Source organism: Pogona vitticeps, chromosome 6 (genome assembly GCF_051106095.1).
Source record: "Pogona vitticeps strain Pit_001003342236 chromosome 6, PviZW2.1, whole genome shotgun sequence".
Taxonomy (NCBI): Eukaryota; Metazoa; Chordata; class Lepidosauria; order Squamata; family Agamidae; genus Pogona; species Pogona vitticeps.
This window is the reverse complement of record NC_135788.1, coordinates 107,148,899-107,172,279: the sequence shown is the minus strand read 5'-3', so window position 1 is coordinate 107,172,279 and position 23,381 is coordinate 107,148,899. Positions and strand designations below refer to the sequence as shown.

At 44.2% G+C, this 23,381-nt stretch overlaps 2 protein-coding genes across 3 annotated transcripts in view; both read left to right on the top strand.

The window, feature by feature from the left end:
- SLC6A16 (solute carrier family 6 member 16) overlaps positions 1-5,513 on the top strand; it is a 31,838-nt gene extending 26,325 nt beyond the window's left edge. Inside the window, exons 11-13 of the mRNA XM_020792759.3 lie at positions 144-303; positions 464-626; positions 2,099-5,513. Coding sequence (XP_020648418.3) covers positions 144-303; positions 464-626; positions 2,099-2,374 — 599 coding nt within the window. The 3' untranslated portion in view covers positions 2,375-5,513. The remainder of the gene's footprint in view (positions 1-143; positions 304-463; positions 627-2,098) is intronic.
- A 2,245-nt stretch (positions 5,514-7,758) lies between these two features.
- On the top strand, positions 7,759-20,758 carry LOC110078506 (apoptosis regulator BAX). 2 transcript variants are annotated; one of them, XM_078376997.1, is made up of 7 exons: positions 7,761-8,110; positions 11,731-11,818; positions 12,974-13,022; positions 13,325-13,492; positions 14,881-15,016; positions 15,122-15,226; positions 16,311-20,758. In XM_078376997.1, exons 4-7 carry the CDS (start codon positions 13,380-13,382, stop codon positions 16,410-16,412), a joined length of 456 nt encoding a protein of 151 aa, XP_078233123.1. In that variant the 5' UTR covers positions 7,761-8,110; positions 11,731-11,818; positions 12,974-13,022; positions 13,325-13,379; the 3' UTR covers positions 16,413-20,758. The 2 variants fall into 2 exon arrangements, with proteins under 2 accessions (XP_020648432.2, XP_078233123.1); XM_020792773.3 differs by lacking the exon at positions 11,731-11,818 and having other exon boundaries at positions 7,759-8,110.
- Positions 20,759-23,381: the final 2,623 nt, after the last annotated feature.

The following is a 23,381-nucleotide window of genomic DNA, read 5'->3' as shown; positions in this document are numbered from 1 at the left end:
GCTCCTCCCAGCCTAAGGCCCACCTCTGACTACTCAAACAAAGGCAAACAAATCAAGCGGCACAGTTTCCCCACTGTCTGTGGGGATGCTGGGGGCATGCTGGGGGTCTGGTCATGCCAACTCCTTCCTTTCTCTCCCTACAGTGTTGTGTTGTGTTGTTGGATTCCTGCTGGGCCTGGGTTTCGTTCAGCGCTCAGGCAACTATTTTGTGGCCATGTTTGATGACTATTCGGCCACACTGCCCCTCCTTATTGTTGTGGCTTTTGAAGCTTTCGCCGTGGCTTGGATCTATGGAGCTGACAGGTAATTCGCCTTTTCCCTCCCAACTGTATCTGAGGTCCTGCACCTTGCCTAGTTAGAAGTAGGGATGCCTTCCCTGAGGTCTCAGAGAGTCCCTCAGCCTGCAAAGCATCCTAAATCTGATGTGCCATCCAGTATCTTGGTCTGTTTTCTCTTTTCTCAGGTTCTTAAGTGACATAGAAACCATGCTGGGCTGGCGCCCTTGGAAGATCTACAGCTACATGTGGCGCTTCGTTAGTCTGGCATCAATGTTGTGTCTGCTTTTAGCAAGTTTGATACACATGGTTTTGAAGCATCCCACCTACCAAGCTTGGAACAGAGAAAAGGTAGGACGTTCATCCCATTCAGTCTTACCCCCTTCATCTTTCTAAGCAATAGCAATAGGCCCTGTTACCTTTTTGGCAGGGAACTACATTGCCTTCTAAAGAACAAAGCATCCTGTGTGACTCTGAAGTGTGCTTCATTAAAGTGTGAATATCTGTAGACAAAAATCTGAAGAACACAGGTAGAACTACTGCTTGAGAAACAGAAGGCACTTCAGTGATGGGACCCAACTCTGATCAAGACCTGCACCCTATCCAACTGTAGCAATTATTATTCTTGTACACAATCCAACTGTTCACTCACAGTGCTTGCAGTATGAAAATTTGAGACCTCAGTACAATTTTTTTTCTACCAAGAGGAACTGCCCGTCTTACCCATGCATCTCAGGGTGAGCAGTTGAGGATGCTCACCCTAAGAGAGGTCCAGAAGGAGAAAACAAGGAACCAGGCCTTCTCAGTGGTAGCTCCCCAGCTGTGGAATGAATTGTGGCCAGAGATGCTCCTGGCCCCTTCTCTGTAACTCATTCTTCCTGCTTGGCAGTACTGCAGCATTTCACTGGGTAGCTTATTTCAACCCTGCCTGCTGGTGTTGGACTGGGGTGGTGGGTGGTAGCAGTGAACTGGTTGGGGACGGACCCATAGGTTTGAATGACCAACAAATGGGTGTCCCCAAGTTAAATCAAAACAAAATAAAATACAGTGGTGCCTCACTTAGCGATGTTAATCCGTTCCAGAAAAAACATCGCTAAGTGATTTAATCGCTAAGCGATATTAAAAAGGCCGTAGGAACGTATTAAAACACGTTTAATACGTTCCTATGGGCTAAAAACTTACCTTAAAGCGAAATTCCTCCATAGCAGCGGCCATTTTGGGTGCCTCTAAAGCAAGGCAAAACAGCGGCAGCCATTTTATTTTTGCAGTGACCATTTTGGAACCGCCGATCAGCTGTTTAAAAAAGTTCACTTTGCCATGATTGCTTCCCCGCGATCATCGCAAAGCGAATTTTAGCCATAGGGGACATCGCTAAGCGATTGTTCCAGCGATGGCCAAAAGTCCATCGCAAAGCGATTTCATTGCTCAGCGGAGCAATCGCTAAGCGAGGCACCACTGTACTGCAATAATGGGTGCAGTTTAAGAAATTTAATTACAAACAGGGGGAAAACATATCTAAAAAACAGACCGTTTCTTTTTGTGAGTCATAAGCCTTGTTGCACAAACTCCTTCTCTTTACTCAGACTTCCTTTTGGAGCAAGGCCAGGGAGATGGAAGTTGGAAAAAGAAAATTTAATATATCTATGCCCTTGCTATGGAGGTAACTTCCATTGTGGAGGTAGTAAACAGAAGAGTCATTTCCTGCAATGGGGAAAGTGTTCTGTGCTGAATATTTTCCATTGGAATTGGCCTGATACAAAATCAAATGAGCCTATGACTGTTGATTTCCTACTTTCCTTCTCTTTCTGTGCTTCTCCTTGCAGGCAGAAGAGCAGAAGCTGCAATATCCACCATGGGCCTTGGGTCTTCTCATAAGCCTTATCGTTGTGGCTGCTCTTCCCATCCCGGTCATGTTCTTTCGGCAGTTGTTGATAGAGTGGTCTGCCAAGGGCAGTGGCAGTCGCCCTGGCCTAGCGATGACCCCTGTATCCACAGAAGAGGAGGAAGAGGAGGGAGACAAGGAAGGGAACCCAGCAGATCCTGATCACCACAACAATGGATATTTGCTGGTCCAGGCAGAAGACAAACTGGATGAATGACAACTTCCAGCTGGAATGTGCTGTGTGGCTAAAATGGCTTCCAACTCCTGGATCATCCTGATTGGCTGGTGTATTTTTCTCCACTATAGTGGGTGTTTCTATAGTGGGTGGAAGGCTTTCCTAGAACCATAGGAAGTGTTGACATACAGCATCCAACCATTCATCCTTTTCAGCCAGTATTATCAACTCTGATTGGCAGCAGTCTCTCTGGTTTTGGGGCAGGATTCTTTCTTGGCCCTGCCTGGAGATCCTTGGTATTACCTGCTAGCCTCCCATCCAAGTTCTAACCAGGCTCAACTCTGTTCTGTAGATGGAATCAGACATGATTGGGTGTGTTTTGAGGCAATACGGTGACTACCTTTCAGCTGATGTGACTTGTGCCAGGGCACCCGTTGTTCTTCAGCCTCATTTGCTTCCAGATGAGTTGCTCTTGCTGCCAGTGAATAATTTCTCCATATGAACTCAAAACAGGTTTGCCATTGATTTCCCCCAAAATATGAGATACTATTTGTGGGCTTTGTTTTGTTTTTGTATGTTTTTCCCATTTGTTCTGTCCACACTAGTTTGACTATGGATGGATATGATCCAATTCACCTGAGTGGCCATTAGAACATGGACTAAGCACTTATTTGTTTAAACATAACTGAGTAACTAAAATGAAATATAAAATATGAAGTTTTTTTTACATTTAGTGGTTTTTTTAATCAGAAGTTTAGATTGAAAATATTTTAACCAGAAAGAAGTTACCTAAATTCATAAAATCAGAGCAACTGGAAGATTTTTTTCTCCTTTGTTTTTAAATAATAGCTGTTACAGTGTCATAATAACACTCCTACACTGAAGCAGTATTTGACTGATATATTTAAAAATATAGCTGGAAAATCCTGTCAATACTGTCAGAATTTTTGATTTTAAAAATTAATGGAGTGGTAAAATGGTGCTCACCGTAAAGATTATAGAAGATGCTTGCTGAACTCTGATAGGTTTACTCTAGCCAATACCTCACTGCCTGTGTCAAAACTGTGTTTCTCTAAAAGATAGAAAAGTTTCACTAAGCACATCTTTAGCTATGCATTTCTTTCCCATCCTTTTCAAAAAGCAGGACTTCGTGTGATTAAAAAAAGAAGCTAGAAGCAGTACTTGGACAAAACAGTAGGATTACAGATGGATAGGACCCTCACAAAATGTGAGTGAATGAGGGCATTGTGGTCAATATTAAATCTGTAGCACATAATCAACTCTACTGAAGACTCTGGACAAGGATTTGAATTGGGTTTTTTTAAGGAACTTGATATTTTTTAAAGCACTGATTGAAACAATCCAGATGTCTTGGATATTGGGACACCTTCCTAAATAAACAAGGAGTTTATACTATCACTATGGAATCCTCATTTTTATTTATAAAATTATGCCTTTGTACTTCTTCCATCAAAATAATGGAACAAGAGCCGTGTGATTTGGAACCGGAACTTACGTGATCATGGAGGATTATCCTTGGAAAATTGTTGAGATTGGAGAAGGCTAGGATCATGTGAGATCTTGTGAACCTCGACTTCTGACAGAAAGGGTTGTTGACCTCTGCTTAACATTAATCACTCCTTGCATTAATATTCCTCCTCCTGTTGTTTCTCCACTGTCTGTTTTTTAATTGTAAGCTTCTTGAGATTAAGGACCGATCTATTTTGCTGATGAATCTGTAAAGGCACCACATAGCTGATGGCACCGTCTTTTAGCTGGTGGTGATGTCATGACCTGGAGATTGTCCAGAATGTCCCTCCATTTCTCCTGCTGCACCCTTGTGCCAGAAGAGGCACATCCAGCCACACAGTTGCTTGTTACTTGCTGGAAACTAAAACCAGTATCTTCAAGAACATGACAGTCGTGTTAAGCAAGCCTTTTGACTGAATTCACAGACTGGTCTGGGAGACAGCATGTCGGAAAACCTGCACTTCTTGACTTGTTTGCTTAGAAGTATAACTCTCTGCCTTTATGTGGAATAAAGCGGGCAACTCTGCCTTGGAATTCTTGTGAGAGAAGCCTGTGCCAAATACTTATTTTCCAATGTTCAGCTGGACTGTCTAGTTTAGAAAAAGCTAAACCATACAAGTAGCACTTAGCAGACTGTTTGTATAATATTCTCCATGAGGAATTACGAAACAGTATGTGAATATTAATAGTTCAGTAAATGAACTGGATAAGGGAATTCTATTTTGTTTCTGGGTCCTCTGTTAATATGAGTCAAAATGAAAAGCGGAACTTGCTTTCTTCTCCGTGGATCACACACATGGGTTTTGTAGCATGCCTACACGGAACTTTGGAACATTCTGGAGCTTAAAAGAATAGACCATTAATCTCCGCTCCCTCCCAGTGCGCATGTATTGGCGCGCAAATACCCAGCCCTCTCAGTTCCTTTTAGCTACCGCAGTGGAAGCTTCTAGAAATGCTAGAGCTACCGTTTGTTCGAACTTAAGCCTTTTGGCTTCTTTTCTTATTTTCCTTTAGTGTTCTTTCTTATTTTCTTTGCTTGTTTTTTTAAAAAAGCTTCTGAATTCCCAGTCCTCTGTCCCCACCCACACCTTGCATGGCCCCCGTGGGACCATTTAAGAAGTGTGTTGTTTGTGGCAGGAAAGCCCTCTTGTCCGGCGGGCACTCTTAAGTGCTTCTACTTTTTGGGCGAATCCAATCAGCTCCGTTCCTGTCCACATTGCCACACATTTGGGCCTTTGGCTGTTGAAAACTGTCAATTTTGTCTCAGCACATAGTTGTGGGAGAATTCCCTACAGCCTTCCTCTTCTAAAATAGAAGATTGAGTCCAGTCTGCCTCCCTGACACAGCACGTTGAGCTGGAGAAAGCAGGGCCCAGGTTTTGAGTTGCTTCAGTGCCATCCCTTCCTACTTTGCCCATGCTGGATATTGCCATAAAGAAGCTACAAAACCTGTGTGTGTGACTTCATGGAGGACCACTTGAAGAACCACCTTTACAGGTAAGTCACCTGTTCTTCCACTGTTAGGGTGGTGGGGTTGACTTTTCTAAGAGACAAAGGAAATGCAACTTGTGGTCCCATATTTAGCAGAATAACAGTCTGGTCAGAAATAATGTGTTTTCTTTCTGTACAATAAAAACTATTTGATACAAACAGCCACTTTTAACTGAATTGTCTTAAATCTGCAGGTGTTGGGAATCAAACCTGGTATAAAAATCTAGTTCTGTCTTGGTCAGATTTAGAATTTTAAAGATTTCCTAAATAACATCAGTCTACGTTAAGGTAAGCATGGGCAAGCACTGGCTCTACTTAATGGGACTTACAATTCAAAATAAATATACTTAAAAGGTGTGATCCACAGGTGGTTTGTAGGCCAAGCAGGGAGGTCATGCCTCCCCCACCATTTTGGGGTAGGACTCGAGTGACCCCAGCAGGCCATCTGGCCGTGGCCGAAAAGCCTAAGAGAAAGCAAGTTTTTAGGTCCCTAGCCAGCAAGGATGCGCCTCCGCAGATGGAGGAAGGGCCACTGCTTGATGCAGAACAGCTGCAGGAATTGCAGGGTTCAGGGTTGTCAACCATGGCAGGTGAAGGGGACATGTTGGGAGCACTGAGACTCTTCTGTGCCTCCGCAGATGTGCATATAGGGATAGAGAACATCTCCCCTCCCCAGCCCATTGGGCTATGGAACAGGTTTGGGAGCTGAGGCTCTGGCAACTCAGCCCCCCCAGCTGATCGAGCCCCTCCCCTGCCCAGTCTTGGTGCCCTCAGCACCTGCTGGGAACCCCAGAGCCTTCCCCAACCTAGCATTGGCGCTGGAGACCTAAGTGGCAACAGGCGTGCGAAAGGAGATTCCAGCAAGAGCAGTGCCATGGAGCCTGGTCTTCATCACCTTCCTATACTGTACAGCACCAGTATTCCCTGAAAGGGCTGTCTCCTGGATCAGGACTCGCCTGCTTCTCTAGACCTGGACTTTTACGGACCCCAGTGAAGGCACTTTGGGCCTCAGTTGGACTGACTGAACCCAGGGGGAAGTGGGATTATCCCTCAGCCCCAGCCCATTGTCCTTCTAATGAGCCTGTTCAGAGCAGGGGGAAGTGGAACCAAGGTGGAGGATATATCATGAATCGCCCACCAACTCTCCTCAGAGTGAAGAAGCTACTACAGTGGGGTCTTGACTTGAGAACTTAATCCATATTGGAAGGCGGTTCTCAAGTCAAAAAGTCTGTAAGTCAAGTCTCCATTGACCTACAGTGCATTGAAAACTGATTAATCCCGTAACAGGCTGTTTTTGTTCCATTTTGGTTTTTTCTGGTCTGTAAGTCAATTCTCAGGCTGCAAGTCAAACCTAAATTTTGCGGCCAGAGAAGTCTGTAACTCAAAAAGTCTGTAAGTCAAGCCGTCTGTACTTGAATGAGTCGTTAGTTTCAGTCTAACAAGAAAGAAGTCCAATTGCCATAACTCAACTTCTAGATAACCTCACCTGGATGACTGAGAATCTTCACAGATACACCAGAAGCGGTTTTGTGAGGATCAGCAGAAGATCCAGGAGACACAAACAATGGTGGAGAGGAGGTAGAGATGGGGAGGGAAGGTTTTTGAGAGGGTGGTGGAGAGGTGAGAAGAGGGGTGAGGCAGGCAGGGCAGGTGGGACCAAAAGCGGGTCACAAGCCTCAGACCTCCTCACACAGAACCCACCCACTCTTCCCTTTTTTTCTGAGGAGAAAAAAAACTTGTTTTTAATAAGGACTTGAGACTTGGTACCAAAGATTCAGACTTGGGACTTGGACCCAAAGACTTTCCAACATCTTTGGTTCAAGGTGCTGTACTGGCAGTCCCACTGCATGCAATAAGGCACTGTTCTAGATTAGGCAACACATTTTCTTTGCTTTCATCATTCCCAGGGAAAGTACCTATACTACTGCCACACATAATACCTGTTTGATATTAACTCTCCTGGCAGGATTTATCGCTTGGTGAGGTACTTAGAAAGCGGTGCTGGAGAGCTCCACCAAAGGAATTTTAAAAACAAAACTACAAATCCCAAAATCCATTAGGATCAAAAGCGGAATCAAGAGGCTGGTAACTATAAGTGCTGGATGCAATCCCAGTTTGTTGAAACAAAAACGAACTTTGGTATATTTATTTGGCGCAAATAAAAACTGCAAACATGTATGATAAAAATACAGAGATATGTAAGAATATACTGTATTTAAGCGGCTTGCTCTGCGGGGCTGAAGGCACAAAACCAGGCACGACCTCTACCGCCCTCTACAGGCAGGCAACCCCATTTCACCCTCCCCTCTTGTCTGTTGGCGTCCAACAAAGTGGAAGCCTCGCCCTCTTACGTAAGGCGGAGTTTCCCCTTCGCCTCGTAGAAACCATAGACTTGACGCCTTTCGAACGGAGGACCGAAAGGACAGCACGTGCGCCCGTCTTGCGTGGCTCCTCGTTGGTGATCCCTTTTCGTCATGTGACCGAGGAGGCGCTCCTTCCCCTTTTCTCCCGGTCTTTCTATCGCTCCTCCACGCCTCCCCTCCTCTCGCATCTCCGCCGGCGGGCGCGGAGGGTCACGTGGCTTGGAGTCCTTGGACTCGCCGGGCCGGCTTCGGGTTGGGGCTGGTCCAAGGCCAAGGCTGGGCGGAGAGGCGAAGGAGGGCGCTTGGCTTTGCGTTGCGGGGCAGTGGCGGCGAGATGGCGGCGGCGGGGGGTCCTGGGAGCTCTCGGGAGTCGGAGCCCCCACCGCGGAGAACGGGTGAGCTTCCTCGCCAAGGGAGGGGGGGAATAGACGGCAGCAGGAGGTCGGGATGGGGAAAGGGGAGAGGCAGCACCCCAGGGTGGGGGGAGAGGACCAGGGCAGGAGAAGGGAAAAGGGACCTCTTTCCATTGATGGAGAGGAGGGGAGGAAAAACCCGGAGGGAATCGGAATAAAAGGCCACCTGCGGCACAGCCCTCCCGCGTGTTTACTCAAGAGTAAGCCCAGGGAAGTAAAAAGGGTCTTTCTGCCTGGTGAATAACGTATGTGCCCCGATAGCCGCCTTGACTTCCCAGAGTGGTCGAGAGACGGGTACCTCCGGAACGGGCGGGCATGCCTGAACATGACACGATATATTGGGTATCCTTGTTTGTTTGTTTTTTTAAATCACATGTCACTGCTGCCCTTTTGCCCCAAGGATTGTAAAGCGAGTGACAGTATTTCCTTCTCTGTAGCATCATCCCACCAGCCAACCATCCTGTCAGGTGGATGATGAGGATGAGAGGGATTGGCTCAAAAACTGAGCTCCAGATATCTCACCCGCTGTTTGCCTGGCACCCACCCACCCTCAAGCTCTTGGGTAGTTGTCGGTGTGCTGACCTTTGAGTGTACAAGTTGGTTTGCCTTGTTTATTTGTTTTAAAACACTACCCTTTGATAAAATGGCATCAAAGCTGTTAATGCAGTTAAAATACCAAAACAATAAAACCATACATTTTTTTTAAAGGTGGAACATTAAAACAGACAGTTATTACCAAGATTTTATAATGCCTGAAACATATAATTCATGCATTTAAAGGAGTGCTTGAAAGGTAGCACTTCTAGCATACCAAGCAAGCCTTCAGAAGATGCTGTTCTAGAAATGAAGTATCATGGGTGTAAATGCTCTTTTTAAAAACTGCATGAAACTGTAACTTCTAGTGCAAAACTCGGGAGACCTCTGCAGGAAGGAGAGCAAAAGACTGATAACATTAAAAACATTAGAAGAGGAGATACAGACAAGTGGCTTTCAAAAAAAAACGTGTACAGGAAGTGAATATACTTATGTACGAGACAGCATGGGCACATCATAAGAAGACAGGATTCTACGGACAATAATGTTAGGAAAGGTGGAAGGCAGCAGGAAAAGAGGAAGACCAAATATGAGAGGGATTCACATCCTAAAGGAAATCACAGGCTTGAGTTTGCAAGAGCTGAACGGAGCTGTTGAGGACAGGACATTTTGCAGATCGTTCATTCATGGGGTTGCATAGATTGGAGGCAACGTGATGGCACATAACAACAACAGGAAATAGGGACGGGTTTTCAGACCACAGCCATCAACTGAGATGACATGACAAGGGAACTAGACAGATTAGCAGGATAGCCCTAATCACCACTACCAAAGATGGCACAAATGAACGCCCATGTCAACAAACCTCATGGTTAAGCATTAGGATCAAGTGCTGCTGCTTAGATATTTACAATCTAAAGTTAGATCAAAGCTTGGGGTAGGGCTTATATTGCATGCATCCTGAAAAATGATACTAGGGTTTATTTTCAGGTTAGGCCTTATTTTCGGGGAAACAGGGTATTTTGTCTTTTCCCCAAATGTGAAAAAATGTTGGAATTGACTGGATGGCATGTTATTATGATGATGAAGATGACAAACTGTTGGATAGCTCAGTGGCTTAGGTATCTGGTTGCTGAGTTTGATTCCCCACATGTGCCTCTCTGACAGGCCTCAGTGGTTCATAGGGTCCCTTCCAGCTCTGCAGTTCTAAGATTATTACTAGTATTTGTATTTTAGAATGGTTAATCTTTTTTTAAAAGAATTATGGCTTTTTCATTGCTTTTCAAATTGGATGTTTTTTTCCGTGTGTGTGTTTTAATTTATGGTTTTGTATTGCTTGGGGGACCCGCATGAGCTGAGAGATGGTAAGGAAACAACTTTAATTGCTTCCCTCTTTTCTCTCCAGGCAGGCATTTTTCAATAAATCGTTGCCCGTGGGAGGGATTTAAAAACAGGGCTGTTATGCCTTTTTATTTTTTTTATGTGATTTTAAATTTGTTTTAAACTGTTTTTATGTACTAGTATTAATAGGATATTGGTTTGATTTTTTTAGAATATTGTAACATGTCATTGTATCTTTTAGCTTTTAATGTTGTCTGTTGTAATATTGTAAGCTTGCATGGGTCCTCTTGCAGAAAAAGACAGGGTATAAATGATAATAATGAATTATAATAATAGCCCAGAAGGTATTTCTTTAATTTTAAGTTCTCCACTGTGTCTCCTTGGCAGAGGCTGGGCTTGGTGATGATTCAGAGGGTCCCTTCCAGCCCTGTACTTCTAAGATGATGATGATGAAGTTCTCTTGACCCGTGGGGTGATTTACAGTGTTGACAGACAGCTGCATTGCTCCGTCTGTGCAAAAAGGATCTGTTTAGATCACTTCAGGTTCTTTGTAGCTCTGATTATATTTATTTATTTAATTACTTTGCTTGTTTTCATTTCTCATCTCTTCTGTACTGTATCCTACAACAGCTATATGAGCTAAGTCAGAAATCGTGACTCACCGCTTGGAAATGGTTTCCTCTTTGGACTACTGCCAAACAGAGAGTTGAGGTCATAAAAAGTAACTTATCCAACTCTAGAGTGACTGGTCTAAAGTAACCCAGTGAGTTTTATGGCTTGGAGGAATTAGAATCTGGATATTTTACATCCTTGTTGTAACTGCTACACCATAGGGAAAGTTGCATGTGAAGCCTGTTGAGAAATGTTACAGGAGGAAAGTGGGAGGCTCTGGTTTTTTCAGTGTGGCCAGTCTGGTCAAAAATGTGCGATGCTAAGAAGTGGCTCCAGCCCCTAGTTTGATCACTGACTCAGGGTTCGTCTGTACATTACCCTTGCCATGTGGCCATTAGGAAAACAGCCCCAGGTCTATGGAAAGCTGGGGCTGGACACAGGGAAAGCATAACCCCCCTCCTTATTACAGCAGCTGCACTGGCTGCCAGCCCATTTCTGCGCACAATTCAGAATGCTAGTTCTAATCTATAAAGCCCTAAATGGCTTGGGGCCAAGCTATCTCAAGGACCACATCTCCCTTTATGAGGCTGCTTAGGAGTTATGATCATCAGGAGAGGCCTTTCTCTCAGTTCCACCACAACTGTGTTTGGTGGGGACACGGGAGAGGGCCTTCTCTGTGGCTGCTCCGAGACGTTGGAACTCCCTCCCACTGGAGGCGGGATTGGCCCCATCTTTGCTGTCCTTCACTAAGCAGGCAAAGACTTTTCTCTTCAGGCAAGCCTTCCCTGAGTGACGGGCCACCTGAATGGGTTTTTTAATGGATGGTTGTACTACCTTGAATGTGTCTTGGTGTTGCTTTTTCTTACTGTTTTTAGTACAGTATTTGTTTGATCCTTCTTGGTATTTGTATACGGTAGTTACTATCTTTAGATTGTCTTTTAATAATGTTTTTTTAAATGATGTTAACCCCATTGGATCCGTTTTTAAGGAGAAAAGTGGGATAAAAATATTTTAAATAAACTGATACATAAATAAGTCTGCACTGAGCTGCTTTCATTCTCTGGGTGTAATATGTAGACTATGTAGACCTTGGGCATGATGCTTTTACTTTTCAGCATGTTTATGATTTTTAAAAAAGAAAGGAGGAAAGAAACTGCTCAGGTTGCCAGTACAAAGATGAGTAAGAGCTGCAGAAACAGCAAGGTAAATGATCAGTCACAATCGTAGTCTCACATTGCCAGGAAAAGGGGAGGGGAGAAATGAAACAGAAGTCAGTTTATGTTTGTGGGGTGATGGAGGACAAGTGGATGAGTCTCTCTGCCTTCCCTCTACAAAGGCAGAAGCTTTCTGATCCAAGGGTAGAAAAAAGTGTGGCTTCCCCAGATGTTGTTGAGGTGCAGCTCTCATCATCCCTAGCCAGCAAACTGAATGAGAATGAATAGGAGTTGCATTCAAACAACATCTGGATGGCTCCATTTTGTCAACTTCTACTATAAAAGAAGTGAGGTGCGGTTGCATTGTCAGAAAAACAGATGAAAACCTAAATCTCTTATTTGGTTTTTGGTTTTTTTCCTGGCAGAATGGCAGAATCTTATGTATAAATAAGTATATGTTTATTTTTAAAGTGTGAGGAAAGAAAACTTTCTACATCCGCCATAATGTGCTGGGTAGTAGATTTGTGCGTCCAGAATTCAAGAGAAACTCATACAACTACCTGGCAGATCTGCTTTGTTATGTGTTCTGCATTGGGCAGAGGGGTTGGATTATGTGTCCTTATAGGCTCCTTCCAAACTCAATTATTCTGGGATTCTATACACTGGGATTCTATACACCGGGACAAATAATCTGCCAGAATTTGCTGGACTGCAGTTCCTCGCGAGAAAGTGGAGGGGGAAAGCAGGAATCAAAGTGCTTTGATCCCTGCCTCCCCCCTACACTTTCTTGCAATGAAAAATATTTTGGGCTAGAAAAGTGGGGGGTGGGGTTTACTTATACATGGGAATGTCTTATACACGGAAAAATTCGGTAGTTTGTAATAAATTCGTACAGTTCACTGCTCCAAAATGTGGTGGCAGCTTTAAGAGCAATTGGATCATTTCTTGGAGGGTAAATGGTTGTGAAACACAATGGGACACTGATCACTAGAAGATCCATGCCAGTTACCAAGGAATCACAATGGGATAGGGCTAAGATCTTTGTGTCTTATTTGTGAACTTCTAGTCAGCCACTGTGGCAAGCAAGACAGAAGGCTACCAGAATCTTTGAGCTGGTCCAGTGCAGCTGCCTTCTAGCCCTAATGATTTTCTCTCACGTCGTCCTCTTGTACTGTTTTCATTTGATCCATCTTTTCCTTTCCAGGCACTAGTTCGGATCAGATCCTTCAGACAGGAACAGTGCTCCTCAAGGGGTGAGTGTGTCCACAAAGACTGGAGGCTAGCATTGCCAAGCTTGGAGGAAACTAGAGTTTTTGATAGTAGCTGTCTGAATACTCCAACCAGCATGCCTAAAGGCCACTATGGCTGGAAGAGTTAGGAAGTTGTAGTCTTAAAAAGTAAAGTTTTCCATCTCTGCCAGCATGTCCTTGGCTTTGTGTTGGGTTAAGGAAATTCCTCCAGAATGAGGAACACTAGGACTAGGTTAGAGCTCTGCCTGAAGAGTTTCACTTCTTTCTCTCTCTTTCTCTCTCTGTTCTTGTTTTCCCTGTGAAAGCTTTATCAGGGACCGGATACAAAGCAGTGGAGACTCGGAACGTATTGAGGCAGCAATGGCAGAGCTCGGAGGCTCCGAGGCTCAGAACTGTGACCCCGACACCAAGCGTCTCAGTGAGTGCCTGCGCCGGATTGGAGATGAGCTTGACGGAAACATGGAACTGCAAAGGTAAGTTTGATCACCAGTCGGGAATAAGAAGCAACAACAGGATTTGTTTAGAACAGTGGTTCCCAACCTTGGGTCCCCGGGTGTTCTTGGACTACAATTTCAAGAAATTCTGGTTATTGCAGCTGGTGCTGAAGGCTTCTGGGAGTTGCAGTCCAAGAACATCTGCAAACCCAAGGTTGGGAACCACTGATTTAGAAGATAGGGTAAATATTACCCTATCTTTCCATCAAATATAGAGTTTAGAAAAGTTCCTTTTGTGGGCTAAAGCTTCCAGAATCTGTCAGGTCAGACTACATAACCACTTTGTGGTATAGTCCAAAATTTAAAACAAGCAAACAAACGGTCCCAAACATATGCAGTTGTACCATCACTGGCTGGTCTTCTGGCTGTTGGAAGCAAGCTTGGCATTTCTGTGAATAAATAGAACTGGTTTCATTAGTTAATTGCCAAGTATAACTCATCTGCATTGTTCGACTTGGCTTCTTTGCTTAGATTTTCTGGGAGATTTGTTTATTTATTAGTATTAAATTTCATTCTACATTGGGAACAGCTCTCAGAAAGGATTACGGATGAGTAAGAAAAACACCTTAAACCGTCCCTGCTCTCAATCTTGAAGTCTAATAAAGTACCGTTCCCCAATAGTTTTTGGCCCATGGACCGACTGGGAAAGGTGGGACTCGTGCACATGCGCAAACAAGCGCTTTCTCACACACACAGGTGCACTCATGCGCAAACAGCAATGCAATGCTTATCTGGGTGCGCTTGTGCACATGCGCAAATGGTGGCGCAGCGCTCACACGGGTGTGCTGGAGTGCGCACACAGCCGCAAACAGGCTGTGCAGGGGTGAGTGCGTGCGGGGGGGGGGGGGCGGAGGTCTGTCTCGGCACCCTGGACCGGCTCAGGCCACAGACCGGTACCTGGCCGTGGACCAGGGGTTGGGGACCTCTGTAATAAAGAACATGGCATAAAAAGAAGTAGTAGTGAGGAGGAAAAAGTAAAATAAGAAAACTCCAATACCTCCTAATGTCGTGAGGTTCCTCTGTCTGATGGAATAGTTGCTGGTTGATTGCTAAAAGAGGTAGAACCCGAAGAAGCTGCATTCTTAGTAGTCTGGTAGAACTCCTATTCTTTTTTTTCTCCCCTTTTCCCTCAGTCCATGTAATGTTTTGGCTATTATTTGCTTTCTTTTAAGCTGATGGTAGTCCATATTGTTAGATCTGTAAGGTAAATTTCTGCTGTTGTGGGCACCATGCTCTGTGTGGGTGAAGTGGGACCTCTTGCCACCGCACATACTAGCTGAGGGATGGGTGGAATTATAGGCTGAAAAGAAAACATTCCCATGCTCATGGCTTATCCTCGGTTATTTTTTTATTGCTATCTTCTGCAGCATGATAGAGCAAGTGCAGATGTATCCCCCTAAGGAGGTTTTTTTCCGAGTGGCTGCTGAGATGTTCTCTGACGGGACCTGGAACTGGGGTCGGGTGGTGGCTTTGTTCTACTTCGCATGCAAGTTAGTCTTGAAGGTGAGCATGTTTTTCCTCCTTTTGGTCTGACATTTTCTTTGACCACCTCTGATAACCAACGTATCTTGCCTCTCATTTATCACCCTCTCTCCTGCCCACCGACAGGCAATTTGCACTAAATTACCAGAGCTCATAAGGACTATCATCAGCTGGACCATGGAGTACATCCAGAATTACGTCCTGACCTGGATTCAAGCGCAGGGCGGATGGGTGAGTTGATTACTGATGCTCTCAGACTTAGAAATGCTCTAGATCAGTGGTTCCCAACTTTGAGTCCCCAGATGTTCTAAGACTACAACTCCCATAAGACTGCTGGCAAGGGCCTCTGGGAGTTGCAGTCTAAGAATGTCTGAAGACCGAAGGTTGGAACCCACTGCTCTAGACCAATCATTCCCAGTCTTGGGCCATCCATTGGCACTTGCCTGCAAACTGTAGGATCACTAAGCAATGGCCTTGGACTTTTCTGGACACTGAAGTCCTGCAGTATCTTTGGACTGACATTTGGAAACTCTTGCTATTGGTGGAAAAATACACTTGTTTGGAAGTCCATGTTATTTTTATTTCAAAAGTCCATCAACTTGATTCAGGTACAAATTAGGGACAACCCATACAGTTAGGAGAATGACTGAAGAAACAGTGGGAAAGTACAAGAGGGTTACAAATAGAAGACAATAGCCACATTTACATGTCATCTTATAGAATCATTAAGTCTATAAGGCCATTGTTTGCTGCCTAAATCCATGAATTGCCTGGCAGATCATCAAAGTAAGAGTGTTTGTCCTCTGACTTTCTGGGTTTTTTTCTTCTTCTCATTCTCATGTTTAGCTGCTGCTTTATAGTCAGCAGCTAGGGAAATAAGCCATGGTTCCAGATACAGACAATCATGGTTTAAACAAATCAGAGTTTAAAAGCCAAGAGTGAACTGTATATGGAGAGTGTGGTTTGTTAACAAATCATGGGTTTCTGGCAAAGATTGCACATCACAAAGAAGTCAGATCTCAGCAAACCACACTGAGGCTCGTAACGACAGGTGGCCATGATCAGTTGCAGACCCTGGAAATTTCATAGGTTCAAGTATCCAGGGTGAGCTAAGTTCTATCTAGTAGGAAAATGCACTCTTGTTTTTTTTTCCCCTGTCAGACATTCTTAATTTTTGCAACTGAATTGGGACGAGGATGGGAGTATGAAGCCATGCTGGGGCCCTAGACAGGCATTTCAGCAGCATGGTGTAGCGTGATCTTCTACCATCTCGTCTTTCTGTGTCCTCTGACCTTCCTTTTTCTTTCCCTTCCAGGAAGGGCTCCTGTCCTACTTCGGCACCCCCACTTGGCAAACCATTGCTGTCTTTGCTGCCGGTGTTTTGACTGCCTCGTTGACCTTCTGGAAAATGTCTTAATCCTCAGCCCCCTCCAGAGAGGGGGGGACGCTTTCATTTTATTGGGAACAAAATCGGGGGGCAGGCTCCCCCAGTATTCCTGAACAAGGATAAAAATGTGCTAGAATACTTTTTTCAGCCCTGGGCTGGGGAGTTTTTTTCTGATACTCTTTGTCATGGTGCCTTTTTTTAGTAAAAAGAAAAGTGCACACTCTTTTTTTCAGCGAGTGCATGCTCCTCAGCATTGATTTTCCCCATCTGTGCCTCGGGGATTAGAGGTTAGAGGACACAAAATTTTTCAAGGCCTTTTCTAAGAAGGGTAGAGGAAAACAAGATGAAGGATATGAGGATCTTGTTCCTGTTTGCTGGAAGGTATTTTAATACTGCGGAATTTATATATGGTTTGCTGGATGAAGACTCCTTCCCCACCAATAGCTGGGCATTTGATCCAGTGTTCTCCATTTAGATGGATTCAAACGTATTCATCTCCCTCTTTGTTCCTTTCTGTTTGTCTCTCTCCCTCCCCCTGTCTTGGAATGACATATTGCCAAACGCAAATTCTGAAGATCTCCAAAAATACAGAGCCAGAATTCCTCAGGAGAAAACCAAGCATGCTTCCCTGCCCAGCTTCATGTCTTCTTTTGTCTGAGCAGGAGATATGAATTTGGGTGTTGGGTGGCAAATCCTTTGGTTTGATTTCTTTTTTGCTCGAAGCAGAGGACAAGTCTGGGCGCTGCTGAAGGGATGAATTCAGGCAGAACTTCTGCAATGAAGGGGTGGTGGTCTTGTGTGTTGTGTTTTGCTTTTGTTTTTAAAGAAACTGCAGAACTGTAAATTGGGAAATTCAGGGCCATTATTTACTTCCAGATAAATTGTCCAGAGAGCAAAAGGTGCTCTTACCCAGACTGATCACCTGTTCGAGGTGGGAAAATGTAGATAATGTCTTTATGAAGGCAGCAGCGCTTCAGACAAAATAGGAGAAATGGCAAGAGGGTGCGAAGAGTTGAAAAGTTCCTCAGCCATGTGAAGAATTCATCTGCTTTTTGTTTTGTGCCCCGATGGAACAGAATCTTCCAGCTGCCTTGACAGTTTTGGTGGTTTAAGAACTGGGGAAGAACAGTGTGTTTGGTTTCTTCAGCTGTGGAGGCTCTTCAGCTCACTGGATTTTGACTTTTTCCTGGATGAATGATTCTCCAAGGGGATCTTTAGACTCTTTGGCTCAGCCAAGATAATAATAATAAATTCTGTCAAATCCAGTGCCCCAAACCATGTGATGGAAGATAGTCGGGTCACTTGGTTCTCTCAAAAAAAGGGCTCCCATCTGTTTTTATCTTTCTTTTGCCCTTCACCTCAGTCATAAAGTATTCTGACTGCCAAATGCAGAACTCAGACACCTGAAGCATGCATGTTTCTGCATGCTGGATACAGAATCTGCAGTCTGAAATAGGCATGTATCTACACAGGCCCTACACCTTAGAAGTGTATGGCTTTGCTTTTCTACCAACCAATGCTTGAAAACCTTTCCTTATTTGAAGGAACTCTCATTCCTGGCTTGTAACTTCTCACGTGCTATCAGCTTCCTTGTTTCTGTCTCCTCCAGTACTTCCATCTGATGCTGACGATCTGAATGCATTAATTTTTTAAAAATTGTTTTTGCTGCTCCTGTGCCTTCCTTGGTGTTTCAGAGCAGGGATCTGCTGTCTGTTGCGATTGTGGGGAGACTGAGGTGGCAGATTTGTTTTAAGGAACAGTGGCAGAAGCTGAGGCCCAGTTGGCAGGCTGGAATAGTTTAGCCTCTCCTACAACTGAAATCGACACTGTACTAAATCATCATTTTATAAGGCTAGGACCATGGGCTGTCCAACCTGACAACAAAATGTTATCCCAAATTCTGCAAAGAGATGAAATCTGTTGGGGCGGGGAGGGGGTAAAGAAACAGTGATGAGCTTCGGAAGAATAGGGGAAGAAACATAGCTAGGAAAAATTAATTTGTGGACTATGGTGGGGGTTCTGGAAGCTGTAGTCCAAAATTAACTTCAGTTGTAGTCCAAAAAGTAACTTTTCTAAAGTCTAGAAAGAAGTTGTTGAGAACAGGGCTCTACTAGTTGTCAAGGCATAGCACCTGGAATGTGTGGCCTTTAGATGTTAACAGATTTCAGGCTCCATCAGACCGACCTAGCATAACCAAGCAGAGGGCTGATGGGAGTTGTAGTCCAGCAACATCTGGAGGATCACATGTTCCCAGTTCTTGTCTCCTGCCAAATTTACTGATAACAGCTGAAAACCTTTCACTTGGCAGCAGCCATGCCAGGGCAGGCTTTAACACTTGAACCACCCAAAGTTTCCTTTACAACTGTGAATGCCCCTTCATCCAGACAAACTGGTTCAGTCATGTATGGTATGAATCTGTAAGTACAAAACCGTGAGACTGAAAATAGAGATTTAGGGCAGAAGATCCAGGAGGAATGATTTCAGTCAATATATTGGGGAGTATTTTTTACCTCAGGGTTTGGGTTAGAATGGGAGTATGGTGTCATCAAGGCTTAGGAAAAGCAGGAAAATGACAGTTGTTTAAAACAGGCATAAAAAAAACAGCAGATGTGTTGACAAGCTGGGAATGTTTGGCTTTTCCTTCATCAAAGTCTTTTTTTCTTAATACAATAAATATTGATAATGTCTTGAGATTGTGAAGTTTTAAAAAAAATCTGGGAGTGACAGTTTACTGAGCCAGACGCAGGGGGCTCTCCCAGTAGCATTAAGGTATCTCGGGTTTTTCAGTACTTTTTATACTTCAAACTGTGATTTTATTTTATCTCCCACGCACCCCATTTGAAGGTTCCTGGCTTTGGGGTGTGTGGTGTGATTGCTTAAAATAGCCATGATCTGAGGGGAAATTTCCTTAGGTCATTCACAGAAAACGGGGGGTCATCTCTTTCAATCAGATTCCATGAATGCCATGGATTTTGTGGCAGGGCGGCTGGGTGGCCCTGGAACAGCTAACCACTAGGCTCTTAACTGTGGGGTTACTTCCACATTTGTGTTTGCATCCATGTGGCTCTGGATTTGCCCCTTTTATATGGTCATCTAGGTGGACGTCCTTGTTTCTGCTTCCTTTAGCGTCCACCCGGCAACACCCAGCAGTCTCTCCCACAGACCACTTTTTCTGGGTGGTGCGTATGTGTGTGTGTGTGAGAGAGAGAGAGAGAGAGAGAGAGACCAAACTTTTCTCCACCAGCATCTTCAGTTGCTCTCTTCTCACTGTGCCTGTTTGGGCAAGGGCCGAAAGGGCGGTGGTGGTGGTGAGCAGTTCTTGAAATGTGGTCTTGGGGTGCCCATGTATGCCAGCCTTCCCATAGAAGTGGAAGGGGTGCCGAACATATCAATGGCTTTGTTAGAATGACACATCCTCCAAAATGCAGGTGCCCAAAGAATGCTAATCTAATAATCATCACCCACCACCCTATTTTTGCCTTATCTCCTTCCTCTCTCAGCCATCATGCAGGAAAGCTGCAGCTGACTAGTGATCTGATCCCTGGAAGGGGAACAGCCTTTCAGCAAAGGCTCTTTACAGGTTTAGGAGTGGTCATTAGGAGCAGTATATTGACAGCACTGCTTAGCAACCCTGACTATATACATCAAGAGGGTTGCTTAGCAGCCACTTTGTCCATTTTTTCCCCTTCAGACTGACTTGGGCATTTAGCCACGGTCAATAATGCTTAGGAGGGGGTGTAAGAAATAATTGGATATTTTAAAGCTGGAGGGGGCAAAATGTGGCCCTCCAGATCTTTTGGACTGCACCTCCCAGCCGACCTAGCCAGCATAGCCGGTGATGAGGAATGCTGGGAATTGAAGTCCATCAACCTCAGAAGGGCTGCACATGGCCTGCTCCTGGTTTAAAAAGAATCTGTATGGACAATCTGAATAAGTTAATAACGGGCTCAAAATTGTATCACCAGACTTGCCTAGTAGAGTACTACTGTATATTTTAACAAGATACTGTTTTACGAGCAAATAAACTAGTAGCAAGCCACAGTCCTGATACACACAATCAGCGGTGTTGAGCACCAGCCGTAAAAGGGTATAACAAGCACCAATCACTCTGGCTGTATTTGAGGACAGCTGTCCTAGTGGGGACATTCATTCATATCTGGCTGTTCTATGCAAATGTCACCCCACTCCTTTTGTGGTAGTTCCTATGGGTTTTTTTTTTTTGAAAAATGAAACCTACCTTTCCATTTTATAATTTTTTTAAACAGAAAAAAAAAGGTTTGATACATCTTTATGATCGGTTTTAATTGTTTAACTATGCTGTTAAACTTTTGTCTGGTTGTTTTTGTTGATGTGTGGAAATAAATGAGTTCACAAGATCTGGAGTTGTTTGTGAGGAAAAGGTGGGGGTGTGTGGGAAATTGCACAGCTTTCCATACAGTAGCTCAATCCAATTGATTTCAGAAGCACATAAACCGTTCTTCATCTCTAAAGTGCAGAATTTATCCAATTGCATTGGCTTTTCAGAATTTGTATATTTCTAGGCTTTTTGTAGCAAACACCTTGGGAGAAAAACATGATAGACCAGGAACAAAGATATCTTTAAACACTGTAGTTGAAAATCTGTACTACTGTTGAATCTTTTAGTCCAAAGGCTCTTGCCTTCAATGGAGTCAATCCTTGATGTCACTGGCTGAGACATTTCTAATCAAGTCAAACCTGTATTCCAATTTTCCCCTTTATTGTCATTCTTAGGCTTGGCAAGATATACTGGTCGCAGAAAATACTTTGATTAGAAATCTATCCCAGCATGTGACATATGTTGTGAGCCCTGTGCTATTCAACATCTTTATCAATGACTTGGATGAAGGAATAGAGAGAGTGCTGATTAAATTTGCAGATGATACCAAATTGAGAGGGGTTGCTAATTCCCCAGAAAACAGGATTAAAATTCAAAATGACCTTGACAGATTAGAGTCCTGGGCCAAAACTAACAAAATGAATTTCAACTGGGAAAAATATAAGGTCCTACACCCAGGCAGAAAAAAATAACCCCACAGAAATAGGATGGAAGACACCTGGCTAGACAACAGTACCTGTGAAAGGTATCTAGGAGTCTTGGTTGACCACAAACTGAACATGAGTCAGCAGTGTGATGTGGCTGCCAAGAAAACCAATGCAATTCTTGGTTGCATCAATAGGGGTATAGTGTCTAGATCAAGGGAAATGATAGTACCACTCTGTTCTGCTTGGTTAGACCTCACCTGGAGTATTGTCTCCAGTTCTGGGCACCTCAGTTCAAGAAGGATATTGACAACCTGGAACGTGTCCAGAGGAGGGCGACCAAAATGGTCAAACGTCTGGAAGCCATGTCCTATGAGGAGAGGCTTAGGGAGCTGGAAATGATTAGCCTTACAAAAAGACGGTTAAGAGGGGACATGATAGCCATGTTTAAATATTTGAAGGGATGTCATGTCAAGGAAGGGACAGGTTTGTTTTCCATGGCTCCAGACACCAGGACAAGGAGCGGTGGCTTCAAACTACAGGAAAAGAGATTCCACCTGAATCTCAGGAAGAACTTCCTGACAGTCAGAGCTGGTTGGCAGTGGAATAGGCTGCCTCAGAGTGTGGTGGAGTCTCCTTCTTTGGAGGTTTTTAAGCAGAGGCTGGATGGCCATCTGTCAGGAGTGCTTTGATGGAGTTTCTGCATGGCAGGTGTTTGAACTCAATGGCCCCTGTGGTCTCTTCCAACTCTGTGATTCTATGATTCTAAACAGGACAGGGCACAACAATGCCGGAATGGCCTCTTCTGAAAATGAGAGCAAAATAAGGTGAAAATGGAGCCTGAAGACAGAAGAGGATGTTGGCCATATATTGTGTAATATAGGGTATCATTTTTCAAAAGGCATGCAAATTGAAAGCTAGCAATGCAGGGAGAGATTAACAGCTTCATTCATCCTGAAATACTGTTTCCCAGTTGTGCTCTGAAAAGGTACAGCTAGAAGATGATAATCCGTTCCACTGAAATCGCTGTTTAGCGAAATCATTGTCTAGCGAAAAGCAAATTGTTGTCTAGTGAAAATCGGTTTGCGAAGCAGGGACCATTGTTCAGTGAAATTCCCCCATAGGAATCACTGTTTTGCGAATCGCTATAGCGATCGCAAAAAGTCAATGTCTAGCGAAACAACTGTCATGCGGGGTAACTGTCTAGCGAGGCACCACTGTAGTCATTTTTGCTCCTCCATCTGCAGAACATCAAATTGGGTATCACAATGATAGCTTTATCATTAAAAAAAAACAATGGTGACTGAGGAGAGACCATGCAAAACTGGCACTTCCTACCACAAGATGGAGGGAATAGGTGCTCATCTGAATGGTTTTAAAATGAGATCTCTGAAGCTCATGCAAAATGGGGCTGTTGGGGGGCCAGTTATCAGGATGACTGATCCTGCTTCTCATTACCAGAGGTAGTATGTCCTGAATACCAGGTTCTGGGAAACAACAAAATGGAGCTATAGCCCCTATGAATTGCTTAGGGTTTCTCCAAACCTAATATATACGTCAGTATAGTGAATGCTGTGGTGCTGGAGGAGGCTCTTGAGAGTCCCCTGGACTGCAAGGAGAACAAACTTATCCATTCTAAAGGAAATCAACCCCGAGTGCTCAATGGAAGGACAGATCCTGAAGTTGAGGCTCCAATACTTTGGCCATCTCATGGGAAGAGAAGACTCCCTGGAAAAGACCCTGATGTTGGGGAAGAGTGAAGGCAAGAGGAGAAAGGAAAGACAGAGGACGAGATGGATGAACAGTGTCATCGAAGTGACCAGCATGAATTTGACCCAACTCCAGGAGGCAGTGGAAGACAGGAGGGCCTGGCATGCTCTGGTCCATGGGGTCACGAAGAGCTGGACATGACTGAACGACTAAACAACAATAGTAAATGCTTGATCAGATAAATTTTTCGTCTGATCATTTTATTTACATATACTTTTGAGTTTTGTG

Coding starts and splice junctions, on each gene's coding strand:
- LOC110078506 (XM_020792773.3), top strand. CDS start 8,050: ATGGCGGCGGCGGGGGGTCCTGGGAGCTCTCGGGAGTCGGAGCCCCCA. Junction 8,111..12,973: donor GCCCCCACCGCGGAGAACGG/GTGAGCTTCCTC, acceptor TTTCCTTTCCAG/GCACTAGTTCGGATCAGATC. Junction 13,023..13,324: donor GGAACAGTGCTCCTCAAGGG/GTGAGTGTGTCC, acceptor TCCCTGTGAAAG/CTTTATCAGGGACCGGATAC.